This window comes from Sinocyclocheilus grahami, unplaced genomic scaffold, assembly GCF_001515645.1.
Source record: "Sinocyclocheilus grahami isolate Dianchi unplaced genomic scaffold, SAMN03320097.WGS_v1.1 scaffold957.1, whole genome shotgun sequence".
NCBI classification, from domain to species: domain Eukaryota; kingdom Metazoa; phylum Chordata; class Actinopteri; order Cypriniformes; family Cyprinidae; genus Sinocyclocheilus; species Sinocyclocheilus grahami.
This window is the reverse complement of record NW_015506136.1, coordinates 83,345-109,394: the sequence shown is the minus strand read 5'-3', so window position 1 is coordinate 109,394 and position 26,050 is coordinate 83,345. Positions and strand designations below refer to the sequence as shown.

The following is a 26,050-nucleotide window of genomic DNA, read 5'->3' as shown; positions in this document are numbered from 1 at the left end:
CAAAGGAATCCAATAACACAAAATCAACTGATTCCCCATCTTCCCCAAGAAGTGCAGGCTGGGCAGAAAGCGTACGGCTGTGGGCGAGTTGTGTGTTGTGTGTGGCACTCCACCCAGTCTGTGGACTCTGCACCTTTAATCACTGACTTCACTGGATTCAACCAGAGCTCTGTTTCTCTGTGGCACCATCAGCACGGCCTATAGGGAAAACCCTGCTCAGACAGAACCCCTCATTGTGGGATGAAATATATCTGCTGCGGAGGGTCCGGACGGTGTTAGAAGTCTGTGCAACGGTAAATGGTAGATTGCCAGGCGTGACAGTGTTTGGGACCCTCTCACTCAAATATTCACTGGAAATCTCTTGTGGGGAGTTCAAGTGGAGCTGGCACTTAGATACAGAGTGGCAGCGCCATTTTGACAACTTGAAATGTGTGAATTTGCACAGCTGTGTGGTATAATTAAGGTTAGAGGGTAGTAACACATCTCAGGCGAATAAATATACATGTTTGTGTGTGTTCTGCAAAGGAGTATGATGAAGAGTGGGGAAAGAAGATCCAAAGCGAGAAGTTTCGCTGGCATAACTCACAGTGGCTGGAGATGGTAGAAAGCAGACAGATGGAGGATGCCGAGCCCTACCTGTACGGAAATGATCCAGATGCCCTGGAGCAGCCCGATCTCTTCTACAGCACTGGTTAGAAAACACACATACACCCCAAACACCCCTCATGGCTGAGACCACGAAAGACAGTCAGTGTTTTCTTGTCTGCTAACACAACTTGATTGATATCCTGTGCCACAGCTAGACAGACACAGAAAGTTAAAAACCTTACAGTTAGATTTCCAGATTTTTGCATGGGGATTGTGATGCTGTATTTTGGCTTGATCATCCGTCGAGTTGGTGTCATCAAAGGCTTGTTGTAGTGAGAGGTTGTCAGGAAGATAAATGAGGAGAGCTGCTGGGTGGAAGTGGCTCTGCTGGGTCGCTGTCTCATATGTTTGTTTGCTCTATATACTCTGTGTGTGTGTGTGTGTGTGTGTGTGTGTGTGTGTGTGCGCGCGGAATGATGGCCCCAGAGCCAGGCCTCAGTCCAGACTTCTACAGCCAGTTCCACTCTCAGTATGGAGAGAGGTTGTCAGGAAGATAAATGAGGAGAGCTGCTGGGTGGAAGTGGCTCTGCTGGGTCGCTGTCTCATATGTTTGTTTGCTCTATATACTCTGTGTGTGTGTGTGTGTGTGCTATGTACTCTGTGTGTGCGCGCAGACGGTATGATGGCCCCAGAGCCAGGCCTCAGTCCAGACTTCTACAGCCAGTTCCACTCTCAGAATGGAGACTTCAACGCCTGGTGAGTGAGCAGCTGTTACCCTCATCGGCTTCCCTTGCATTAAATACATATGTAATAAAAACATTTATAATGTATTTTGTTACTTAATAGGGCTGGCAATTAAAACGAAATACGTGATATACCAGTAAACTAAAAGCATGTTTTTACTAAGAAAATCCCTTTGCCACATTGTGTTGTGAGTGACCCATTTTGTTTCGCTTTGTCGAGTTAAAAGTAATTTAGAGTACTTTGTAGTTCATTTTTTATCACATTTTTTTCTATAATTAATCTCAGTGAATTAAATTATTGAATTGACAGTGCTAATGATTAATTATCTCAGTATTGACCAAAAACTGACAAAAAAGAATAGTGCTATAGCAGTATGAACTGTAAACTACCACATTAATTGGTAGGTTCATATCATGGAAGCATTATCAAGCTTCCTTGAAATAATTAAATTTATGATGTCACATCCATGAGCACATATGGCTTTCGTATTAATGCCTAATGATGAAGGCAAGCCAATCATAATGGTGATTATTTATATAAAGAAGTCTTAAAAGGGTACTTTACCTGAAATTTTAATTCATTCATACATTCATCACTCGTCCTCATGTCTTTCCAAACCTGTGTGACTTTCTTCTTTTTCTTCGTTTTTTTCCCTGAGGAACACAGAAGAACGTTGGGAACAACACTAGAGCTCATCGACTTACATTTTTGACAAAAAATGTACATTTATTTACATTTCTCAAAATATCTTCTTTTATGTCGCACAAAAAAAGAAAGTCATACAGATTTGGAATGACATTAGGGTACATAATAACCCTGTAGAGGGGCTGCAACTTTATTTCTTTGTTCAGAAAGAAGTCAAAAATGGTCATGTAAAACTGATTATGAAGAAACCGTTCAAAAACTGTGATTAACATAACTGGCCTTCAGGGGACAAAATAAAATATTTTTTCCCGTCCTGGCATCTTCTAGGAAGTCTTTCTCAAGCTTGTGTTTTCTACAAGTCTGGCCGTTTGCATTCGTACAGTTGCTGTCTTAGGCTGCAAATACCAACCAGTAGTTCATATTTTTTAAGTAGCCTATGATACATATATTTTTTGTTATTTTGTTAAAGGTTATTCATAAAAAAGAAAAAAACTCCATAATAGCCATACATCGAAATAACACTTAGGCTTGAAAACATTTGCATATGAAACACTGCTGATTTGTTCATAACATTGGTCCATTCTTCTAATTGATGCTTCCAGCACTCTTACAAGTCATCCTAATGTTAGCGATCTACAGTACAGATAATATTACATCAGTGATGTACTTATATCAGTATAATTCAACAACAATCTTTAATACATCACAAAAATCCACTTAGTTTGCAAGGCATAATAACACAAACATGTAGTTCATTGAAAACGGCAAGTGACAATCTGTTTGCCGCACAGTCCCTAGACCATCATGCCATTGTTCCCGTACTTGTTTTCTCACACCAGTTTGGTTTTTGGGTCTTCATAAAACAGCATTGTTAAATCTTCTACATTAAACGTCTTTAGCTTTGTCATTTTCTTTTAATCATTTGGACAGTATGATCACAGCTGTTCAACAAAGCACCAGGCAATATTCCTCTGTCTGACGTTCTCTTTCTCTCTATCAACGATACTCTTTTGGCCCAAAAATAAACATGCCTTTCAAGTTCCATGCAGCCAAATATATTGTCCACATTCCTCTACAAACACACACACATGAGTACAGATGAAATAACATTTCACCTCTCCATCCAATCCAGTGCTCACGTTGACTCTCTAAGGCTGCCAAAGAGCTGATCTGTGAGGAAATGGATCCCCCACCCTTGTGTTCGATATGCAGCTCTGATAGTACATACTTGCTCTTGTAGTCTAAACTTGCCCTAATAGTGTGTACTTCATGCGATCTATTCCACTGGACGTGTTTATTATGCGCCGTGTGCTTTGTATGGAGAATGCGGTGCTCGTTGGCCTGTTTATTTTGGCTGGGTGGGGATTTGGGCACTTCGCAGACTGAGGTCCGGGGCGCTGAGTGCCGCTGGGCTGTCATGTGGGTGAGGGTAGAAGCGGGGATCCAGATGGAGGGGCGAGTTCTCCAGCGGCTCTTTGTAAAGCGATACATTTCAAATATACACAGAGGGTTGGGGGGCAACATTAGGGTCCTGGGATGAATGGTTTAATTTGAGCGGGCAGCTCTGAGTGACAGAGGTTACCATAATAATCCAATAGAGTTTCAGTCTTTACTTAAGACGCTTGTGAAACGATATGTGTGAACGCAGGCCTTTTGGAGTGGTTTACTTCACGAGCCAACGTGAGAGAAAGGTATTTGATTAACTCGAGTGGCCCATCATGATTCCCATGGTATATCGGTACTAAAATAGTACAGCCATATCAAAAATGTACAGTTGTACGACATAATTTTATATATATTTTAGAGATGTTTATATAGACATAAAGTGTATGCCAAGCAGCGCGCAGTTCAGGCAGTGACGTACTGCCTGATGAGATTGTTTTGTAACACATTTAATGACAGTTTCAATTTATGTATAAATAAAATCCAGATGGGTTGCTTAACTAAAGTCATTTGCGTGCTTTATATGGCAGAATTTAATTATGATCAAAACTAAGCAATATGATGATCATCAGATGACAACAGAGATTTTTTTTTTTTTTTTTTTTACATTCTGCTGTTCAAAAGTTTGGGGTTATTAAGATAAATAAGATGTGTTTTTTGTTTTGAAGAAGAAAGTAATACTTTTATTCAGCCAGGACACTTTAAATTGCTCAAAGTTGACAATAAAGACATTTATACCGTTACACTAAAAAAACAACGTTCTATTCATCAAAGATACTGGAAAAATGTGTCAAGGTTTCCACAAAAATATTGAGCAGCACCATTGAAGTGGTTTTGAACAATATATAATAATAAGAAGAAGAAGAAGAAATAATGATTCTTCAGCACCAAATCAGCATATTAGAATGATTTCTGAAGGATCATGTGACACTGGAGTAAACCTTCACATCACAAGAATACATTTTCAAATATATTAAAGTAAAAAACTTTAATAATATTTCATAATATTACTGCTTTACTGTATTTAGCAAATAAATGCAGCCTTGGTGAGCATAAGACACTTCTTTTAAAAACAACAAAATCGTACTGGCATCTTTAATACCCTGACACTTCTATGATGTAATTCTTGCATTAATTGAAAAATATAGCAATTTCTCAGGATACAAGATTAATCTGGACAAATCTCAAGCTTTGTATATGCATATGCTTTCTCTGAAGCCATTTCAAAGTCACCCTTTCGTCTAGCACTTTCTGGATTTCAATATTTGGGAATTAATACTCCTAATTTGGAAGACCTCTTTAAAGCCAATCATCCCCGTTTAATCATGGAAATTAATCAGAATTTATCCGATTGGCCGATTCTTCCAAATTTTGGCAGGATCAATGTCGTAATGTAAGAATGAATAGCAAAAAAATAAGGCATATAAATGTAAAGTGTATGTGTACTATATATATATATATATATAGTATAGCCTAGATAATATAGAATGCTTTGGGATTTTTGTGGTGATTGTTCAAAGTACAAATCCAGAACTGATGAAAGCGAAACGAGAGTACAAGATCACAATATATTTTAATAACTGTACACAGTATTATCACACTTGTCCTAGATACCCATATAATAATCACCAGATCCTGTTGATTCCCACTCCTAGAGATTGATGAGATGCAGAATCAAGCTAAAACCGGGACACACTGTCTGCAGATGGGCTTCTGATGTTCCCGAGGAAAACCAGTTCTCTGTGTGTGTCTTTTGTGTGCACGCATCAGACTGACAAATCCGCCTTTATTCAAGCCGTGTGCGCTGCGCTGCGTGTCCCTAAAACCTTGGGGAGCTTGGACGAGAACGCAGGAGGAAAATAGAAAACAGGGATGTGGAATCGCAATCAGGCAAAGGAAGGGGAAGAAAGGGGGTTCTGTTGATTTGACAGCCAAGGTAGGGCATGTAACCGGAGAAGTGACAGGAACGGGAGATCAAAGCACGGGCTGGAGAACAACTTGGGGAAAAAAGGAGGAGAAACGTCCTTTTATTAAAGAGCCGAGACCCATTTCCTGTGCAAACACACTCTTCTGAGCTATGAAACAATGTCTGGTTAAAAGGGTCTTTTTTTATGGGTACCTTTGACCGTTTTCCCTCCCAGAACGTCAGGGATGACCTGGCTCCCTGTGAGCTGTCAATCCCATCCCCACTCAGCTTTTACTGCCCTGTTTTGAAGCTCCGTGCAGGAAGAGGTGACAGGCTGCCTCATAATTGGACAGGAATGTGCTCACTACAGATCACAGGCCAGGTCAGTCGTGGAGATAAATCGTAGAATAAATTCCCATTCATATTCATTTTCTTATCAGAATGGGGTCATCTTGTCATTTTCGGGCGTTAATATCAGCCCGTAATTAATGACGTGATGTTACCGAGTTGAAGCACGAAATGAACTCTTGATAACTCGCAGCTATAAATTCTCAGCACAATAAAAGCTCTCCCTCTGTAGATGATTATCCCAAACTCTGGAAGCCTGTATTTCTTGCTAAAGAACTTGCTTTCAAGGAAAGGCCAAGTGCTGAGGTATAATGTAGGTGTTGGGAGTCAAAAACAGAGGCTCGGAGCACCTACAGGTGGCGCCGACCCGCACATGAATCACTCTTACCCACGGTTCAAATTCAGCCTGACAGATCTGGCAGGCCAATAGGAAAAAGACATATTTTAGACAGCAGAGTGTGTGAGTCGGGGTGCTAAGAGGAGCTGTGTTTGATTACTGGAGGTCATATGAGGCTAAAAACAACACAATGTAATGTGGGCACATAGGGGCAAAGCAAACAGCTCATAATTTAAAAGCTGTAGTCTTGAATCTGTTGGTTTAGAGGTAGGCAGACAGAGCCAACGGCCAATTTGTTTCTAGAACCGCAGAACTTTTTTGGCTCTGTGCATCCTGAATGAGTGTAAACGCTTGTCAAGGTGCAAGTGTCACATCTCTGCTGTTTTACTCTCACTTTTGCACTGTTAAATCTCAGCTTGTTACTTTGTTTTAATACTAATTCATCAGATTTACATGAATAATGTAACTATTTTTTATATTTTAATACACGTCGCAGTCGGTATTATACACTGTCATTGGCCAATAATATGCAGTATGTTAAACTAATATAAAGGCTAATGCTTACACTGGCATGCAGAGCTCACTGAATTGAAATCTTAGCATTTGTGTGTCTTATGTGGGACAGTATGCAGCCTAGACCATATTGTGGTATCTTGGACAGCAGGTAAATGTTTTTAAGGAAGCTTGCCGTTTTCATTTTATACTCATATAATGGATTACATTTTTTATGTCACATCGTCAACTCAGAATATTATAAATTAATGCACTAACACGATATACTTCAACAAGATATCACAGAACAATTGTTGGTTGATTCTTTTTTGTGTTATATCTTGTTGAAGTATATAGTTAGTGCATTATTTTATTATATTCTTTGTGTTCACTTCTTATTTAACATAATTTTAATGACTAATCGTTATTGGTGTCAGGTTATGAAATGTGTCCAGTGTTCTTGAACCACTACCACAGAAATTGATACATTTTATTATTTATTTTTCATAACATATCTGTGTATGTGAGAAAATAAATTATTTTTATTTTTTTTGTAAAACTATGGCATACAGTATAAAATGTTACTCATGTGTGGCTAATTTCTTCTGCCTGATGCTTCAAAAAAAAATCACTAGTAATTCTTGGTATTTAAAAAAAGCCAGCTAGATAATGATTTTCGTATATACATATAAATGATAAATGTATGTAAAGTGGTGTTTATATTATTAAATTATATAATATATAAGATATAGTATATTTAAACTAAGTAGACTATATAGTATACTATATATATATATATATATATATATATATATATATAAAGGGTAGAAGGCCATCTAGTGCCTCTTGGAGGTAACATGTTAACAGTAACAGAGGTAACACGATCAACAGAATTTATGCTCACTTGATTCACATCTTTCTTCAGCGATGGAGCCGACGGACGTCCTGCCACTGCCTACGGCTTTCGTCCTGACGAGCCGTTCTTCCACGGCTACGGATCCACCAGATAGAGCTGCTAGATAACACCATCTCATCGCTCACTACATGACCACTTTTATCTCCAAGAAAACTCAAACGCTCAAACCAACCAATCTCTTCCAGAAAATGTGAGCCCACCCTTGGATTTAAAGGCAGGTTTAATAGCGAGACCCCAGTAAAATGCTTGGTGATGCTTTATAATAACTTTTAATTATTCATTAACAAAAAGATCAGTAGTTCATGCACATTCAAATATGTAAAATGTTATTTTATATTCAAATGATTATATAAGTTATAAATGGACTTTTCTCATTGTTTGAATATATGCAAATATGTTGTTAGGCATTGTGTAATCATGCTTAACAGATTATTTGTGTACATTACATTATCTTATGTATTATTATTATTTATGAAGGATATTATGAAGTGCTGTAGTTCAGTTGACTTAATTTGGGTTTAAGATGTCTTAATCTTGCGTAAAACAACTGACTTACTAATGTCTAAAGTTTCAAAATAGTCTTTTATTTATACATTTTATGTTTTTTTTTTTTAGGTTTTAGGGAGTGCACTTTAATAGTATACAGTATATTCATTGAACTGGAATGAATCTGTTCTCATCTTCATATCCTCTAAATAATAATCAGCTAAAATGTTACTGATTGACTGATTTATCCTGTTCTCATTAACCAGAGTTGACTGCATACATGCATAAACTGCATTAACAGCTTCATAATGTAGCATCACTCACTTTATTCAAAATAACTTGCACTAATTGTCATGTATAACAAAACTATATACTGTGTCTGTTAGCTTATATGAGGCATTATTCCTCTAAGAGATATTTATGAATTAACTACCTAATAATGTCCAGGGTTCATTGCTGTGAAAATGGTTGAGTCTTATAACACTTTAAGTAAAGTGCTAAATGCTGCCTCTGGTACTATTTTATGCTGTTGCTTTAATTTGGTTATGTTTCTGATTGAGATGTAGCATGTGTCTGTTCAATTTTAAGTTGTATTTATAGAGTACTGTAATTTTAATTTATCACAATGAATTCAGGACCACTCTGTATTTTCAGACACAAAATGTGCCTCCTAACATCTTGGCCTTTGCTGCTATAATGATCCTGTGAGTTTGACAGATTAATGTGAATTGACCTTAACTGCGAACAGAAGAAATAAAACAATGCACTGATGAATTGTCTCTGTTTTGTGGAAATTTATTTAACTGACTCTTACTGTGATAATCATATGTACAAAGGCACTGTGTCTCATTTTCAGAAAATCTACAGCATGGTACAAAATAATAGTTTAGTGATCAGCACAATCTCCTGTTATTTACTAAAAAGTTGTCTGTACAAACCAGCACAACACATTAATAAATTAGTCAGTCCTCCAAAAACATTTGTGTACCATCTAAAAATGTAGAGTTTCTATTTTTTTTCTCACATTAAAAAACAAAAATGTTTCAACATTAAAATTAAGTATTGAAAAAAACTGCACAAGTACAAACAGCCATCTACAGGTGCATCTCAATAAATTAGAATGTCATGGAAAAGTTCATTTATTTCAGTAATTCAACTCAAATTGTGAAACTCGTGTATTAAATAAATTCAAGGCACACAGACTGAAGTAGTTTAAGTCTTTGGTTCTTTTAATTGTGATGATTTTGGCTCACATTTAACAAAAACCCACCAATTCACTATCTCAACAAATTAGATTAGTTCATTAAAAAAAACAGTTTTAGTGAATTTTTGGCCTTCTGGAAAGTATGTTCATTTACTGTACATGTACTCAATACTTGATAGGGGCTCTTTTGCTTTAATGACTGCCTCGATTCGGCGTGGCATGGAGGTGATCAGTTTGTGGCACTGCTGAGGTGGTATGGAAGCCCAGGTTTCTTTGACAGTGGCCTTCAGCTCATCTGCATTTTTTGGTCTCTTGTTTCTCATTTTCCTCTTGACAATACCCCACAGATTCTCTATGTTATACATATATATATATATATATATATTTATGTGTATGTATATAGTTTTTGTTAATATGTTATAAGTGTTACAAAAATAATTCTGTTTACATAGGCACTTGGTTTCTATGCAAGTCAAATTATTTTTTTTTAATTCATAATTTAATGTCGATATTTAGATTATTACTGAAAATAGAAAATGTGTATGAAAAAATGAAACAAAAAAATAGAAACACTGTAGTTGGTTTTGTTAGCAGAGCTGAATAGTTGATAAAAACACATCAGAACATCATTCAAACCGTTTTAAGGCTGGTTTTCAGCACAAGGTCTCACTACATCCTCTACCTCGATGACCTCCATGATGAGATCTCTGATAGCCTGCACACAGTCCGCGGTCTCTTCCTGGGAATCTGTGCTCACAGCGCTAATCTCCGGATCTGATGTTATAGCAACAGCGCCCCCTACCAGACCATCAGGAACCGAGGCGAGAGGAGGAGAAGCATCCACGGCAGGACTCTCTTGTGTTTCATTTCTATTCTCATCACTAGAAGGCGCTGCCTCACATGCCTTGTTATCCACAACAACGTGCTCATCAGAAACACTGGCATCCACAGCAGTGTCTTCAGCACATACATCTGGGAAAACTTCAGAGTTGATTGTCAGGTTAACTTCAGGTTGGACGATATGTTCAGATTCCTCTTTTAAGATTTCAGACTTAGGAGGACTTACACTTTCTTCATCTGCTTCCACATTTAGGGGTTCAGAGGTGATAAGGAGAGGAACAGGAGTTTCTTCAGCTGTTGAGTTGAGATAGACTGCTCGGTCTGTACTAACAGAAGATCCTTCTGTAACTTCATCCTTTGCTTTAGAAGAAGGTGTCTCTGGTTGTGGAGATGAATCTTCTGCAGATAAGATGGTTTCTGGTTTGGTTGAGGACACTTCAGTCTCTGAGACCTCTGGAATGGATGATGAATTATTAGGTAACGTTGGTTGAGTTGTTTCAGAAACATTTAATGGTGATGTAGGTTCTGGAGAAGATAGAGTAATCTTCACTGTAGGAATGACTGGAGCATCGTGTGTCTCACTGACGGATCCTCTTGATGGAGAGGTGATCTTCTGCTCTGCTTGTTGAGGGAAAGCCACAGAAGCCAATACCTGTGGGGGGCTGGAGGGGGCAGAGAGGGGCGGCGTGCGGCTGTCAGCCAGGCTGCTTTGACTAACACATTGCAGGTCAGTACTGTCAGCAAACAGGTTGTTCTTCTTCAGACTAGCTGCCTCCTTTACCACTGTACGGCAAAAAATATTGAGGAATACGTTGATGTTGGTATTTTGAAGTTATTCATATGACTCAGACACTGAAAACAGTTCAAACTGTTTACCTTTGTTAACTTCATTATTCAAAAGGTTGAGCAGTATGTTCTCGTAGACATTCTCCACTTGAACAAAGTTTGTGTAATCAGCAAAGATGAACTGTTCAAAATTCTGAAGCTCCTGCAAAAAGAGAAAAAGAATTCAACAAATTTTTAGTGAATCAAACACATACACCCTGTTGAAAAAAAACTGCGTATGTTTTGAAGCATGGCTGCTGGTTTGAGCTGGTACTTAGCTAGTCATGAGCTGGTTTTAAGCAACTAGATCCTGCTCAGGACCAGCACATGACCAGCTTAAACCAGCAGCCATATAGTTCTTTTTAGTAAATCTAAAGATATACATTGTTTTGTCAGTAGTATTTTACAAATAATGAATATATTTCCATATTTTTGTTCAGTATATAGTTAAAAGGATAGTTCACCCAAAAATTAAAATTCTGTCATTAATTACTCACCCTCATGTCGTTCCAAACCTGTAAGACCTTCGTTCATCTTCGGAACATAAATTAATATATTTTTGAGCAATGCAACTACCACATTCAAGGCCCAAAAAGGTAGTAAGGAGAACATTGATAAAATAGTCCATGTGACATCAGTGGTTCAACCGTAATGTTATGAAGCTACGAGAATACTTTTTGTGCACAAAGAAAACAAAAATAACAACTTCATTCAACAATTTATTCTCTTTCTGGGCCTTGAACATGGAAAAAATTTAACACTTAATTTAAACGACACGAGGGTGAGTAATTAATGACAGAATTTGCATTTTGAAGTGAACTATCCCTTTAGTATTTGTATTCTATGTCACCTCTAAAAAGTTTAACAGACTTGTTTTAAATGTATTTATTATAGAAATAATGTCATCAACTGGCAACGATTTTTTTTTCAAATATTAATCTCTTAAGGAAACCATTAATAGTTCATGAATTAACATGAATCAAAATCTGAACCAGAATTATTAAATACTTTACCATTTCCATTCCATTAATTTAATCAGAGAAACAGAGCTTGCTAGAATAACTCTACATAATGTATTCTAGTAAATGTTCAAGAGTAATTTCAAATTTTAAAAAAACTCTTGCGTACAGTTTTGCAGGAAGGTGCCAGGTTTCTCTTGATGGCTGGCAGAGTGATGTCAACCAGAGCCTCTTGGAAAATCTTCTTCCTTACTGTGCTGCTGTCATAGTCAAATTGCTAAAGTGGAAAGCAAAAGTTTCCATAATGATTATGTCACATTTATTAGAATCATTCTATTGTCAAAACGGTGTAATGCTGATTGTATACACTTTATAAATGTGGGCAAAGCCAACCTTGAGGACACGCAGCTTGGCTTTCTCCATGACTGAGGCCTGTTTGTCAGGTTTGTCCTTTAAGGCAGACTGAAGCAGGAGCTCAAATGTGTACACGGCATTCTCCATCAACTAAAAAGAGTGAAAGAAATAACAGGCATGCCACAGTTAATTTATTTTTCCATGACCTGTAGAGGGAACCAAAGTTCATGACAAGATGAGGCAATGCTCTCCATTGACTTCATTTTTGGTGGAGCAGTTTATATGACATATATGATTCCAGTAGTTGTTTATATCCACTACTAAGGTCTGAAAAAAGATTTGAAAAGATTTATGCAATTACACTTGAGTCAGAAGGCCAGATGAAGTATTTCATTACACAAACATAAAACATCTAAAAGCCCCACCAAGTCTAACAATGCCCAGTCACTCTAAAAGCTGCAGATGACGCCCACCTGCTGCATTTGATTCTGGGTACCGTGAACTACTTGTGTAGAGTTGGAGAACTTGAAGCGGTTGCGAAGTTCCTGGAGCTGTTCCTTCAGGACGTTCACATGCTGGTAACAGTCCTCCATCCGGTCACGACCCACCTGCTCCAAAGCCTACGAATGGACAGGCATGATTCATGAGAACTTGAGGGAGTCTGAGTTCAGATGATTGTTATTCCAACATGATCTAATCATAGTCCAACACTTCACTCTGCTCCCAATGGAAAAAATGACCTGATTTGCTTCAAGTGTTGTGCAATGTAGCCTTGGCTAAATGTTGAAATCAGCAGATAAATATTTATTTCAAGCACTTGTGCCAAAATGTTGTATTTTCACGTATTGGTAAATGCTCTCTTACGCTCTGAAGTTCTTCTGTGACTCCCCCCTGAGGGAAATCCTTGCAGAGGCGGGTCAGCTCGTCATCAAGCAACAGCCTCACGGCCTGGAAGCCTATGCTGACCGGACCCATCAGCTCCTCCAGGATTGAGGTCAGGTATGGAGCCACGCTCTCGGAGCAGTATTTCACAGCTGGCTCTGATACTAGAGCTTAACACAAACAGAAAGATCAAGTCAAAATGGTGCAGAACAACAGAAGATAGATTTGGTATGTCTCACTCACTACATTTATGTGCATAAGAATATTGCAATATATTAATCTAAATTTGTACGCAAGTGTCATATAACCTGATTGTCTCCGTGTAATTTAAGTCAGTACTCCAGCTGAAGGTTTATTTATATTGTGCTTTATACAATACAGATTGTGTCAAAGGCAGCTTTACAGTGTTAAACAAGAAAATAGTGTCAATAATGCAAACAAAATTCAATTGTGCTGTAAAGCAGCTCTTAAAAAAAAAAAAAAAAAAAAAAGTGGACAATAGTAAACAGTCAATGTTTTAGTCAAAGTCAGATCATCGCTGGTGGCTATTAAACAAGATTTTATCATGGTAATGATGAGGTCTAGAGCATTTTAGCAAAATGTTTAATCATTTCACAAAATTGTAATGTAGTTACCACTCACTAGTTTGTTTGAAACATCTGATTCATTTTATTGTCATGAATATTTAGCATATAAACAAGAATATTAATCAATAATATTGATAAATATTAAAGCAATTACATTATTCCCCCTAAAGTGTGCTTTCACTTGAAATACACAGGTCCGATGGATGATGCAGACGGCGAAGACAGGTAAGGAGTAACAACGTTTCTTTTCCTCTTTGCAGGATGGCAGGCTGAAGACGAGATGGCAGGATGTGAGAATGCAGGCGAGTAGGAAAGGAATCAGGTATAGGTAAACCTTGATGATACCAGACAATGAGGGTGTGAAAAGTGACTGCTTATATATAGTAGGTGATGAGGTGAATAGTGGCAGGTGTGCTGATTGGGGATCCGGTGCAGGTGTGAAGCAGGCGGGATGCTGGGAAATGGAGTCCTTAATGAAGTAAGGTGACTGAGCTGGTGACTAGGCTGGTGAACTTGTGACAGTACCTCCCCCTCTCAGAAGGCACAACCCCGTGCCAAAAAGAGTTCAACAGGGGAGGGAAGGTGGGTGTCCGTAAGCTGTGGCAGGAAACAGACAGGTAAATAGGGAGGTGCTTGCAGGTTAGGACACCTCCAGGGCAGGAGACCCTGGGGCGAGCTTTGGAGGGCGCTCTGGAGGGGACGACCACCAGAGTACAGGAGTCAAGGTTAGGGATTTGAATTTCATGGAAGGAATGGCTTTCTTGCCTGAGACTGGGGAAGTACTCTCCATAGCAGAAGGAACAGCTCTCCTGGCCATGACGAGGTGTCTTAATCCGACTAAAGAAGGAACAGCTCTCCTGGCCGTGACGAGGTGTCTTAATCCGACTAAAGATAGAACGGCACTCCTGGCTGTAATATGGTAGCTAATTCTTACAACGAGGGGAACGGATCTCCTGGCCGTGACAAAGGCATGTAATCCGACTGAAAGGGGAACGGCACTCCTGGCCTTGACAATAGAACTTAATCCAACTGAAGAGGGAATGGTACTCCTGGCCGTGATAGGGTAGCTGATTCTTACAGCGATGGGAACGGCACTCCTGGCCGTGATAGGGTAGCTGATTCATACAGCGATGGGAACGGCTCTCCTGGCCGTGGCAAATACATTTAATCCGACTGAAAAGGGAATGGCACTCCTGGCCGTGTGTCTAGGATTCAGATCATTGGCGGAAGGGAAGGCACAAATGTCCAGAGGTATGCTGTTCCATAGTCGAGGACCGGCTACAGAGAAAGCCCGATCCCCCTTAAATTTCAAGCGAGAGCGAGGTATATGCAAGAAAAGTTTATCAGAGGATCTGAGAGAGCGAGAGGATTGCTGATAGCTGAGAAGTTCGGACAAGTATGATGGGGCTAGATCATTTAATGCTTTATACACAAATAATAAAATCTTAAAATGGATCCTATGTTGCACCGGTAACCAATGAAGAGATGCTAGGACAGGAGAAATACTTTCTCTCCTCTTAGTACCAGTCAGCAACCTCGCAGCTGCATTCTGGACTAACTGCAAGCGATTCAGTGATGAATAATTGAGACCCATATAAAGTGCATTACAATAATCAAGTCTGGAAGTGATGAAGGCGTGAGTGACTATCTCCAAATCCTTAAACGAGAGCATAGATTTTAATTTGGCTATTTGCCTTAGTCTTCACCACAGCACTTATCTGTTTTTCAAATTTCAGATCAGTGTCAAAAATCACACCTAAGCTTTTAGCAAAAGGATGAATGTTTGATGACATAGAATCTAGATTAATAGTGATATCAGAGACAGCACCTGGGGGTCCAAAGACAACAATCTCAGTTTTGCTTTCATTTAGTTGGAGAAAGTTTCTGCCAGTCCAGCCTTTAATATCTTCAAAGCAATTAAAAAGGTCAGCATAAGAGTGATCAGCGTTGAGAGGAATGTAGATCTGAGTATCGTCAGCATAAATGCCGATAACTGATTTAAAACAATTTTCTCCAAAATTTTAGACAAGAATGGCAACTTAGAAATAGGGCGGAAATTTTTAAGATTGGTTGTGTCTAAATTTGGCTTCTTAAGAAGAGGCGTGGTCACTGCTTGTTTGAGGCATATAGGAAAACGGCCACTGTCTAAGGATCTGTTTATAATAGCCAGTACACTAGGGCTGATAGTATCCAGGACCTCTCTAAAGAGCTGGGTGGGGATAACATCAACAGGAGAAGTGGTAGGCTTAATCTTGTGAACTATATCGCCAAGCTCAGAAAGGGATATTGGTTCAAACCGTTCAAAAAAAACATGGCAGGGGAGTGGTTCAGAGGGGTCATGACTGCACATTGTAACAGTAGACCGTATGGCGTCCACCTTTCCCATAAAAGAATGTAGGAATGCTGCGCAGGTCTCTGGAGTACTGTCCAGACCAGAAGTGTTAGCAGGAGAAAAAATAGTATTTAACGTATTAAACAGAATTTTTGGATTGTGTGAATTTTTAGATATTAATTCAGAAAGATATTCAGTTTTTGCATTTTTTACAGAATGCTGGTAGGCAGAAAGAGCGTTTTTCAAGAGTTCATAAGACACTTGCAGTTTGTCTTTCTTCCATTTGTGCTCAGCTTTCCTACATTCCTGTCTGAGAACTCGTATATCACTATTTATCCAAGGTTCTGACCTTCTTTTGGGTTTTGAAACTTTAAAAGGAGCAACAGAATCTAAAACACAGGAGCAGGCATTATTAAAAAGCGTTATCATCTCTTCTATTCCAAGATCTGAGTCAGGAAGTTTTAACACACTTTCAGATAGAGACGAGAAGGCCTCAGAGAAAAGGCTGGCTGTATCAGAAGTGACAACACGAGAAACAGACCGTGAGGAAAACAGACCGAGCAGGAGCCTTTACTGGACTCTGGTCAAAGGCTGGTTGAAGCCTGGAGCCTGCTTTGGACACCTGTCGAGGGCTGAAGCCGGCACTTGACTCTGGTCAGGGGCTGAAGCCGACATTAGACTTTGCTCCAAGGATGATGCCGACACTGAACTCTGGTCGAGGACTGGAGAATGCTCTGGATTCTGGTTAGGGGCATGAGCCTTCACTGGGTCAGGGCTGGGAGCTTGCACTGGACTCTGCTCAGAGGCTGGAGCCCGCACTGCACTCTGGTCAGGCACAGATACCCTCTCTGGGCCAAACTCAGGGACAGGAGCCATCTCTCGACTCTGGTCCGGGGCTAGAGCCGACACTGGAGTACTTGATGAGTACGAAAGGAATCAGGTAAGGGTAAACCTCGACGAGACCAGACAATGAGGGTGTGAAAAGTGACTGCTTATATATAGTAGGTGATGAGGTGAAAAGTGGCAGGTGTGCTGATTGGGGATGCGGTGCAGGTGTGAAGCAGGCGGGATGCTGGGAAATGGAGTCCTTAATGAAGTATGGTGACTGAGCTGGTGACTAGGCTGGTGAACTTGTGACAGCAGAGTTGCTGCTCGAAACATTTAATATTATTATCAATGCTGAAAAAAGTTGTGCTGCTTAATATATTTTTGTGGAAAGCATTATTAATTTTTTTAAGGTTCTTTGAAAAAATAAAAAGTTCAAATGAACAGCATTTATTTAAAATAGAAATCATTTGTAACATAAATGTCTTTGTTTTCATTTTTGATCAATTAAAAGCTTGAAAAAAGTATTGCTAAAAAAAGTATTAATTTCTTAAAAAAAACCTTTAACCCAAAACTTTTGAATAGTAGTGTATATAAACACACAACAGAAAGGAATGGACCATAAGGCTGATACACTGTATAGACTCTGTTTATACCTTGCAGTTTAGTTTCCAGGAATGTTTGTGAGTTGATGATCTGGTCCATATCTGAGCGGATGAGCGCCTCCTGCTGTTTGGTGGCTTCTCTGCACTCATTTTTCAAACTCTCCAATCCTTCTCGCATTTGTTCATGCACAAGCTCGTAGGTCGCTTCCACTGTCTAACCACAGAAGGAAATAAATAGAAAACACATTCAACCTAAATATGGCCATCATAAACCCACTTCATTATGAACACAGAGCTGCCTTTGTCTACATGTTGCCTAAATGTTAAACATCCCTTTATAGAGAAGTGGCCTTTTCCAACTGGCACAAGCCATGAAGGATAATTATTTTTCATGGTATAAAACTTTTATTGTTTTGGATGGTGTGGGGGCCAGAAAAACAATGGATTTATTTAATAAATACAGATCATTCCAGTTATCCAGAGTGGACCAGTCAAAATGTTGCCCAACTGTGACATTCAACACATAGCGTGTCAAAGTTCTAAGAATACACGTGAGGTGCAGAGGCTGATCTCACTGACCACAAACCACACCCTCTTCCTCTCCGGCTTCTTTCCCTTCAGCTTTGGCAACAGCTCTGTCTGCAGTGAGGGCAGCAGCTCCTCCATCACCAGGTTAGCCAGCACCTGCAGATAGGCAGAGGGAGTCACTACTGAAGCCAATGATACCAGACTGAGTCAAGACACAAAGCACCCACATGGCACAGACTCATGAAGGAAGAGCAAAAGTTGTTGTAATGTCATAGCAATGAATCAATCTGCAGCGGACAGAATGGACAGACGTGGCATTTGAGTCCTGTGTGGATATTGAGCTGTATTTATCAGGCAAATAAAACGGTCTGTCAGTAAAACTCAATATGCTTTAAAAATTACTGAAACTTACAAAAAAAAAAAAACATTTATTTGATCAAAAATAGAATTAAAAATAATTTGTAATATGCTCATGTTTGTGGTCAAGAAACATTTATTATTATTAACAATGCTCAAGACTGTCGTTAATGTGCAACGGAGACTGACATGGAAGTAAAGAATTGTTGAATAAAGTCGTTTTTATTGTTTTTTTAGTTTTTTTTAGCACAACGGGCCTCAGATTTGATCTTGCGCTTAAATCCAAACCAACGCTCATATTTGTAAAAAACTGCCATTGACGTAGAAAAGTGCTTAGCGTCACGTCAGGGTCTGAGCAGATGTACACACTTTTTGCAGACACTGCGGTACTGCAGGTTTTTGGAAATGTAAGACATGTAACAGTATGCCATTTATTTATTTGTTAAGTAGATGTACAATAAGTACATTGTGTTGGTCCTCATCACTTTGTCGGGGTTATAGTGATATGACTTATAGTGATAGTGACTGATTGTAAAAATAGCTTATTTTACATGTCTGTGTTCAGTTCCCTTACACAACAACACCTTGTCTGCCAAATTAGGGTTCAAAATGGGATTTAACAATAGCTGGAGGAAGGCAGAGGTGTTTCCTTAAGTAGCTACAGGACATCCTGTGAAAGACCCTGCTGTGATCTTAAGATTTCACAACAACAGGAGCTTTGGTATGAATTTTTGCAAGGCACAACATATCAATAATAATTTGTGGTGCTTGCTAAGGCAGTTATGCATGAGTTTTGCAAAACTTCTTGAGGGAACACAAAAGTCTGGCAAGGGAACACAAACATTTTGCAAGTGCATGCTATGTTAAAGGGACATGGTGTAGTAAAAGTCTGAGATAGGAGAAAAAAAATGTAATTGCTTTTGTGTTGACAAAACGTTTGTGTTCCCTTGATTTGAGTGAAAATCTTTTGTGTTCACTCACACAAGTTTTGCGTTCCTCTGAGAAAATTTAGTGACGATGAGAGTGAACAGAATACAAAAGTTTGTTCCAGTCACCATGTCCCTCTGTAGTATCTACTTATTAAATAAGTTATTAAATATACATTTTAAAATACTGAATTATTAATTTAAATAATACTACCTACCTATCACATTGACATGCTCTTGTAAACATTGAAAAAATTGGATTTACAAAAACAGTCCTTTTAAAATATAACTATACTTTTAAAACTTTGTCAAGCATGAAATGACGGTCCATTGAGCCGCAGATGGGTTGTTAACAGCATGACACCCAAATTCCTAAATCACTGACCGGCAGCTCTGTCCACACTCAGTCAGCGACTCCACCAGCCTGCTGACCACACTATGATGCCTGCTTTAATCCCAGCACATTCGTCACGCTATTTGTTCATCTCTGTGGCCACTACATCATGACTCATCTGATTCATTCAAAAGAAGTGGACACTGCTTTTCTGGAAACTCATTCAAAACATGCTTGTGAGTAATATGGAGACCGGGAGGCCCACCTGACAGTCAGTGCCCACCAGCATATCCCATGATTCATAGTGACCCTTCTCCTGCCTGTAGAAGTGAATGGCCTTTAGGAAAGCCTCCACCTCACATTCCATACTCTTCAGATAATCTACAGAGACATAAGATGTCAGATGAATCGATTGTGTAATATAGAATCATGTGAGCAACTTCTCTTTTCTGGTTCCAGAAAAAAGGGAAAAGACCAAGACACAGAAATGACTTGGAAATACCAAGTTAATGAGAGAAAACTGAGAAACACATCACCTTAAATATCTTGTACAGAGTAACTAGAGTACTAACTAAATGTCTCAACACTACTAACGCAACTACATTTTCAGTAGTGTGACAGTATCTCACCTATTTAAAAAAATATGTGATTATTAAAATTAATATTAAAATGAAATAACTAAAGGCTGCACTTTCTTAAAACTTCGTTTTATTAATTTTTTCAGCTGTATTTATCCATTACACAGTCATAACCATAATCAAGTTTCAAGAAAACTTTTTTTGTATAATAAATACATAGTTTTAAATTATTATATAAATTATATATTATTATTGTTAGTCCGATTTTTTTAAATAGTGTCCTCCTTAATAGCTTCAGCTAGCTACTTTTTGTTTGTAGCATGTTTGTAGCTTCTAAACTAATTTCAAAAGGCTACCCTTTCAAAAAGACATTTGTTGAAGTGTGCTATTAGTATACTTATTTTTAACTAAAAAAGAGAATAATATACTTTCTACTTTTAAAATAAAGACAAGTATACAGAAAAGTCAATACTAAAGTATTATTGGCCTAATGCTAAATTATTTAACTGAGATATACTATACTTAAGAAAAGTAAGACTATACTTCAGTGTATGTTTCACAAAATAAAAAGTGGGCTAGAAGTATATAGCTAGTAAACTAACAGTATAAGCTCACTTATGTTATAAAAAAGTCTGTAAACTAGTTGTATATTCAGAGTTTACTCCTGTACACTTAAAGTACACTTAAAAGTATACATTTAGAAACTAAAAAGTGGGCCAATTTAGTCAGAAGAAGTATTAAAATAGTACAATGACAAATATACTATTAGTACAATATATTGGTATTAGTATATACTGTATACTACATAAAATATACTTGGAAAATAAAACTCTAAGTTTAAAAATTAACTTTAAGTAGTTGAATGTAGTACAACTTCTTTACAATATGAGTAGCTATGAGTATGAGTAGCTTCCCTAACACTGCTAACGTCTATGATCATTAATGCTCCTAAGGCAAAAATGCTAACTAAGACATCATCACTATTATTATTTCTCACAATAAGTGTTTGTGATTTGACCCTTAAATCTAAGTACATTTGGTATGTACGTCATCCCACAGCACTGTGCTGCAAACATGACACCTTAAATTGTGAGGCTTATTTCGAAGTCTTTTCTAATCTGACTTTCAACTTACGAAACAATTATGTTTAATGTTAAAACAGTTTGATTCTACTCTGTGTAGGTGGTTAACTCTCCTCTCACCCAGTACATAAAGCATGAAGGTGTGAAAGAGGAGTCTTATGCAGTTGTGTGATGAAGAATATTGCACAAATAATGCTCTGCAGAGGCAATGTAACCGCTAAGCAGTAAGTACGCAGGAAGAGAGCATTGCAATTCTGGATCTTATTAGTGTATCACCATGACCACCACAGAAAAACAGTAGTAAACTGATGCAAGAGCAGAGGCTGCCACACACAGCTTGAGGTATCCTCTCATCAGCCTCGCTACTGTAATATAGCATGTGTTTAGGGTTGATTTTGGGTGGAGAATTAGTCAGAACGGATTCTTGGGGTATAATTCACAAATTTGATCATAGACCGCAAACGCAAAGTCAAAAGTGCACTCTGAGACAGAGGCAGTGCTGATCTGATACCTTGGTTCTGATGCCGAATGCAGTGATTCAGGATCGAGACGAAGCGGGCCCGCTTCTCCTCCTGCTGGAAACAGAAGTACGAGTCTCGTCTGTAAGGCAGTCTCAGGTACACAGGAAGCGGACCGGGAACCGCCACCATAGGAACAGAGGGCTCTTCCTTAGAACCTGAACAACACACAAACACTCATTCCAACGGGAATAGAGAGATCAGGATGGAGAACTAGACAAACACTCACCATTGAGATCAGGGAAGGCCTTGTCTACGACAGTAGTGTATTTCTCCTCTGAGGTCAACACTGTGCCCCCTGTTGGCAGGAGTTTGTGGCGGGCTGGGGTTCCCTTTGTATATGACTGGATGTGTGAAATATAACAGCATCATGAGAATGTTTTGTCAGAAAAAGTGCCTTTATGTTAAAATGATCAAAGATAACTTTTAACCTCCTGGCTATCGTGTAGCTCCAGGCTATGGTCGGCACGGACCACGACAAATCTCTCTCTCCACTTTCTGTTGTCATCAAAGTAAAGCACGCTATCATTGTACAGGACCTCTGAGGCCTGCGGTGATTCCTAGAAGTGAAACATGCTAGTGTCAGTGAGAGTAAAACTCTGCAACAGCATGAATCAGATAACACTGATAATGTAAGTTAGAGCACAATAAAATCACTACATTAGTTGATGTTGTCAGTATAAGAGTGTTAAGATTTCACCTTCTGTCTGAGGAGCTGGGCCTGTCCTGCTCTGTGCTGCTCCACCTCATCCTTCAGATGGCAAAAGAAGGCGACACAGCTTTGCCTTCTGTAATGAGGACTAAAGTTCTTCAGCTCAGCCTCTGTCCGGCCTACACACACATGAAAGATCAGATTAAACTTGTGAAAAAGAAGTGAGCTTAATTGTATTAAATGTGCACTTGTACCTAAGATCTTAAAAGTATATTAAAAAAACTGTACTTGCAAATAACATATTAATAAAATAAAAGGCTTAAAGAGTTTACTTTCATGACTGGTTATTAATACCGTTCAGTACAGTTTAAATTTTTTTTTTTAAATTTCTTTGTACATTTTTTTAATCATTATGCTTTAATAATCTTTTGCCATACTTTAAAGAAGCACACTTATTTTGATGCATTGATTTACATACTAAAGTACAAATTAAGTACTATATTTCTAACTGGAGTGTGTTATTTGACATTACATTTGAGGTTAATTTATTTTAAATATATTAATTGTAACTTCGTCATTGAAAATGTGTAATTACAAATATATTTAAATTTAGCACAGAGGTGTAGTCAAGACCAGACCCTCAAAAACCCAGAGCAATACATCTAGACCAAATTCAGACCCTTCAAGACCCAGATCCAGACCGAGACTAGACCTCTCAAGATCTAGACCAAGACTAGACCCCTCAAGATCCAAACCAAGACCAGACCCAGATCCAGACCAAGACTATAGACCCCTCAAGATGCAGACCAAGACTAGTCCCTTTAAGACCCAGATCCAGACCAAAACTAGACACGACAGGACCCAGATCCAGACCAAGACCAGATTCCTCGAGACCAAGATCCTCAAGATTCAGACCAAGACCAGACCTTTCAAGACCCAGATCCATACCAGACTAGAACCTTCAAGACCCAAATCCATATCAAGTCTAGACCCTTTAAGACAAAGATCCAGACCAAGATAGGACCCCTCAAGATCCAGACCAAGACTAAACCCTTCAAGACCCAAATCCAGACCAAGATTAGACCCCTCGAGACACCGATACAGACCAAGACTACACACTTCAAGACACAGACGAAGACTAGACCCTTCAAGATCCAGATCTACACCAAGACTAGACCCTTTAAGACTCAGATCCAGGCCAAGACTATAGACCCCTCAAGATGCAGACCAAGACTAGTCCCTTTCAAGACCCAGATCCATACCAGACTAGAACCTTAAAGACCCAGATCCATACCAAGTCTAGACCCTTTAAGACAAAGATCCAGACCAAGTTTAGACCCCTCAAGACCAAGATACTTGAGATTCAAACCAAGACTGGACCCTTCAAGGTCCAGACCAAGACTAGACCCTTCAAGACCCAAATCCAGACCAAGACTAGACCTTTAAGACTCAGATCCAGCCAAGGATTAGACCCCTCGAGACACCGATCCAGACCAAGACTACACCCTTCAAGACCCAGACCAAGACTAGACCCTTCAAGACCCAGATCTACACCAAGACTAGACCCTTTAAGACTCAGATCCAGACCAAGAATAAATTCCTCAAGACCCAGATCCAGACCAAGACTAGACCCCTCAAGACCCAAATCCAGACAAAACTAGACCCTTCGAGACTCTTAGAGATTTCGATCCAGACCAAAAATTAATTTAAATAAACCAAGATACTGAATCTATTGCTGAATTTATTTGTAGTATTTAATACCTTTAATTTATTGGGAACATCATACTAGCATACTATTCTGACTATTTGTTCCATATTTTTGTTGCATATATTATGCCAAATTCAGCTATAGTTTGTTGAATCATACATGACTGGGAATGGGTGATATGACCAAAATACAACACAAGAAATTTAACTTTATAATAATACATATCACAATATATATATATCTATCTATCTAACATATCTACAGTGACAGGTGTTCAGTTAATACAGTGAGATCATGCATCTTATTGTTCCTGACTCTGAGGGAGGAGAAATTCCCTGACTCATTTCTAAAGACTGAGCCACTTTTACCACTTCACTGCACTGCCAGAGACATGGCAGAGAACGCAGGCCTGAGTCCATTTCAGCATTATTCCACTGAGCAAACTAAGTTCAAAACTTTATTTGCAACAGCTCTTGGGCTTAGATCCCAATTTCCAAGATTTTAAAGAAAAATATCCTTGGAAATATTATTTTCTGCCAAGGTGTAGCATAGAATTCTGATTGTCTGGAAGAAGCCATTGGCAGCAGCTGCACAATATGTAATTTACAGGGCACATTAGATATGCTTTATTAACCATTTTTGCTTTGCAAAACAGTGTCTGATCAAATTTAGACAGAATACTACCGACTCGTGGTCCAGCTATGGTCACCATGATGATTCTGATCATACAGTTGATTTGAGATTACAAAGAGGGTTGTTGTGGAGTCTAGATTTAATGTGAGCCTGATATATCAACTTAAAATGTGATTTTAATGTTGAAAATTTACCTGATTGATATCTTGCCACGGTAAACAAGTAACCATCACTGAACTCATCTGCTAAAACTTGTTGGCTTCTTGTTATCATCATGTGGAGTTGTTCAAGACATTACTTAAAAACCTAAATTAATTCTCAGACATTTTCTTTGTGTGAGAAAGTAACGGAAATCATTAGTCATGGATAAACTTCCCTGTTCATTTGAACCAGTTGATCCGGTTCAAAAATTGAACTGAACGATTTATTCATAAATCCCACTTTTTTCATTTCAGCTGACTCAATGATCTGATCTGATTTAAGTCTCTCTGTTCCTCACATAAATCTCCCATTTAGCTTCAGAATATTTAAAATATTGCACATGAGTCATAAGGATTACTTTTATGGTGCTCTGTTGTCCTGTTTTGTATTTCAAAAACAAACAAACAATAAATAAATAAGTAATGATTTAAAGGGGTCATATGATGTGATTTCAAGTTTTCCTTTCTCTTTGGAGTGTTACAAGCTCTTGGTGCATAAAAAAGATCTGTAAAGTTGCAAAGACTCAAAGTCTCAAATCCAAAGAGATATTCTTTTGTAGCGTCTGGAACACTCCAACACACAATATATATTTTGTTAGCTATGATGCAGCCATGTCAGGGAGACGCTGTGTGTTTCAGTGCGAAAGAAAAAGCACTTTATTTGGCCTTCCGGAAGTAGATGCAATTAGGAATCATTGGTTAAGATTTATTTACAACAGAACAGCACAACTCAGATGTTCGAATTTGTGCAACACATTTTATGGATGACAGTTTTTTGAACCTAGAAGAGTACAAGGCTGGCTGTGCACAAAGACTCTTTCTAAAAATTTTTTTTTAAAATAGCTGGCCAATCAGAGCAGACTGCACCTGTAAAAGGAGGGGGCTTTGTTGAAAACGACATGTTTGAGAGAGGCGGGGCATAGAGGACCTACAATAATGTACCAGTATTTGAAAAATAATGTGTTTTTTGAACATTAAAGCATGTCAACATATTCTGTTACACAAAATAATGATCTTTAAAATAGCATCATATGACCCCTTTAAGTAATTATTTCTTTTTTATTTTTGGGTTAATTATTCTTTTAATTAGATAAACATTGAAAATTAAATTAAATTAAATTAAATCATTTGAAGAAACACATGACAACAAGAATATTCTGCCTTTCATTGAGTGCCAATTCCTGGGTTAAAAGGGACTGAAGTTGGATATTTAATT

At 38.5% G+C, this 26,050-nt stretch overlaps 2 protein-coding genes across 4 annotated transcripts in view; one reads left to right on the top strand and one right to left on the bottom strand.

Annotated features, from left to right (window-relative positions):
* Positions 1-8,676, top strand: part of kifap3b (kinesin-associated protein 3b) — a 34,595-nt gene extending 25,919 nt beyond the window's left edge. The window contains exons 18-20 of one of the 3 annotated variants that reach the window (XM_016249843.1): positions 526-691; positions 1,263-1,344; positions 7,429-8,676. In XM_016249843.1, coding sequence (XP_016105329.1) covers positions 526-691; positions 1,263-1,344; positions 7,429-7,513 — 333 coding nt within the window. In that variant the 3' untranslated portion in view covers positions 7,514-8,676. Of the gene's footprint in view, positions 1-525; positions 928-1,129; positions 1,216-1,262; positions 1,345-7,428 lie in introns of those variants that run through there. The other 2 variants (XR_001606274.1, XM_016249844.1) reach the window with 2 other exon arrangements.
* An 877-nt stretch (positions 8,677-9,553) lies between these two features.
* Positions 9,554-26,050, bottom strand: part of LOC107564706 (protein Niban-like) — a 29,640-nt gene continuing 13,143 nt past the window's right edge. The window contains exons 2-14 of the mRNA XM_016249842.1: positions 22,342-22,472; positions 22,073-22,201; positions 21,871-21,985; positions 21,635-21,799; positions 19,729-19,844; positions 17,898-18,002; positions 17,370-17,532; positions 12,952-13,139; positions 12,561-12,707; positions 12,127-12,237; positions 11,903-12,010; positions 10,826-10,937; positions 9,554-10,732 (exon numbers count right to left, since the gene is read on the bottom strand). Of these exons, the coding sequence (XP_016105328.1) occupies positions 9,750-10,732; positions 10,826-10,937; positions 11,903-12,010; positions 12,127-12,237; positions 12,561-12,707; positions 12,952-13,139; positions 17,370-17,532; positions 17,898-18,002; positions 19,729-19,844; positions 21,635-21,799; positions 21,871-21,985; positions 22,073-22,201; positions 22,342-22,472 (2,573 nt within the window). The 3' untranslated portion in view covers positions 9,554-9,749. The remainder of the gene's footprint in view (positions 10,733-10,825; positions 10,938-11,902; positions 12,011-12,126; positions 12,238-12,560; positions 12,708-12,951; positions 13,140-17,369; positions 17,533-17,897; positions 18,003-19,728; positions 19,845-21,634; positions 21,800-21,870; positions 21,986-22,072; positions 22,202-22,341; positions 22,473-26,050) is intronic.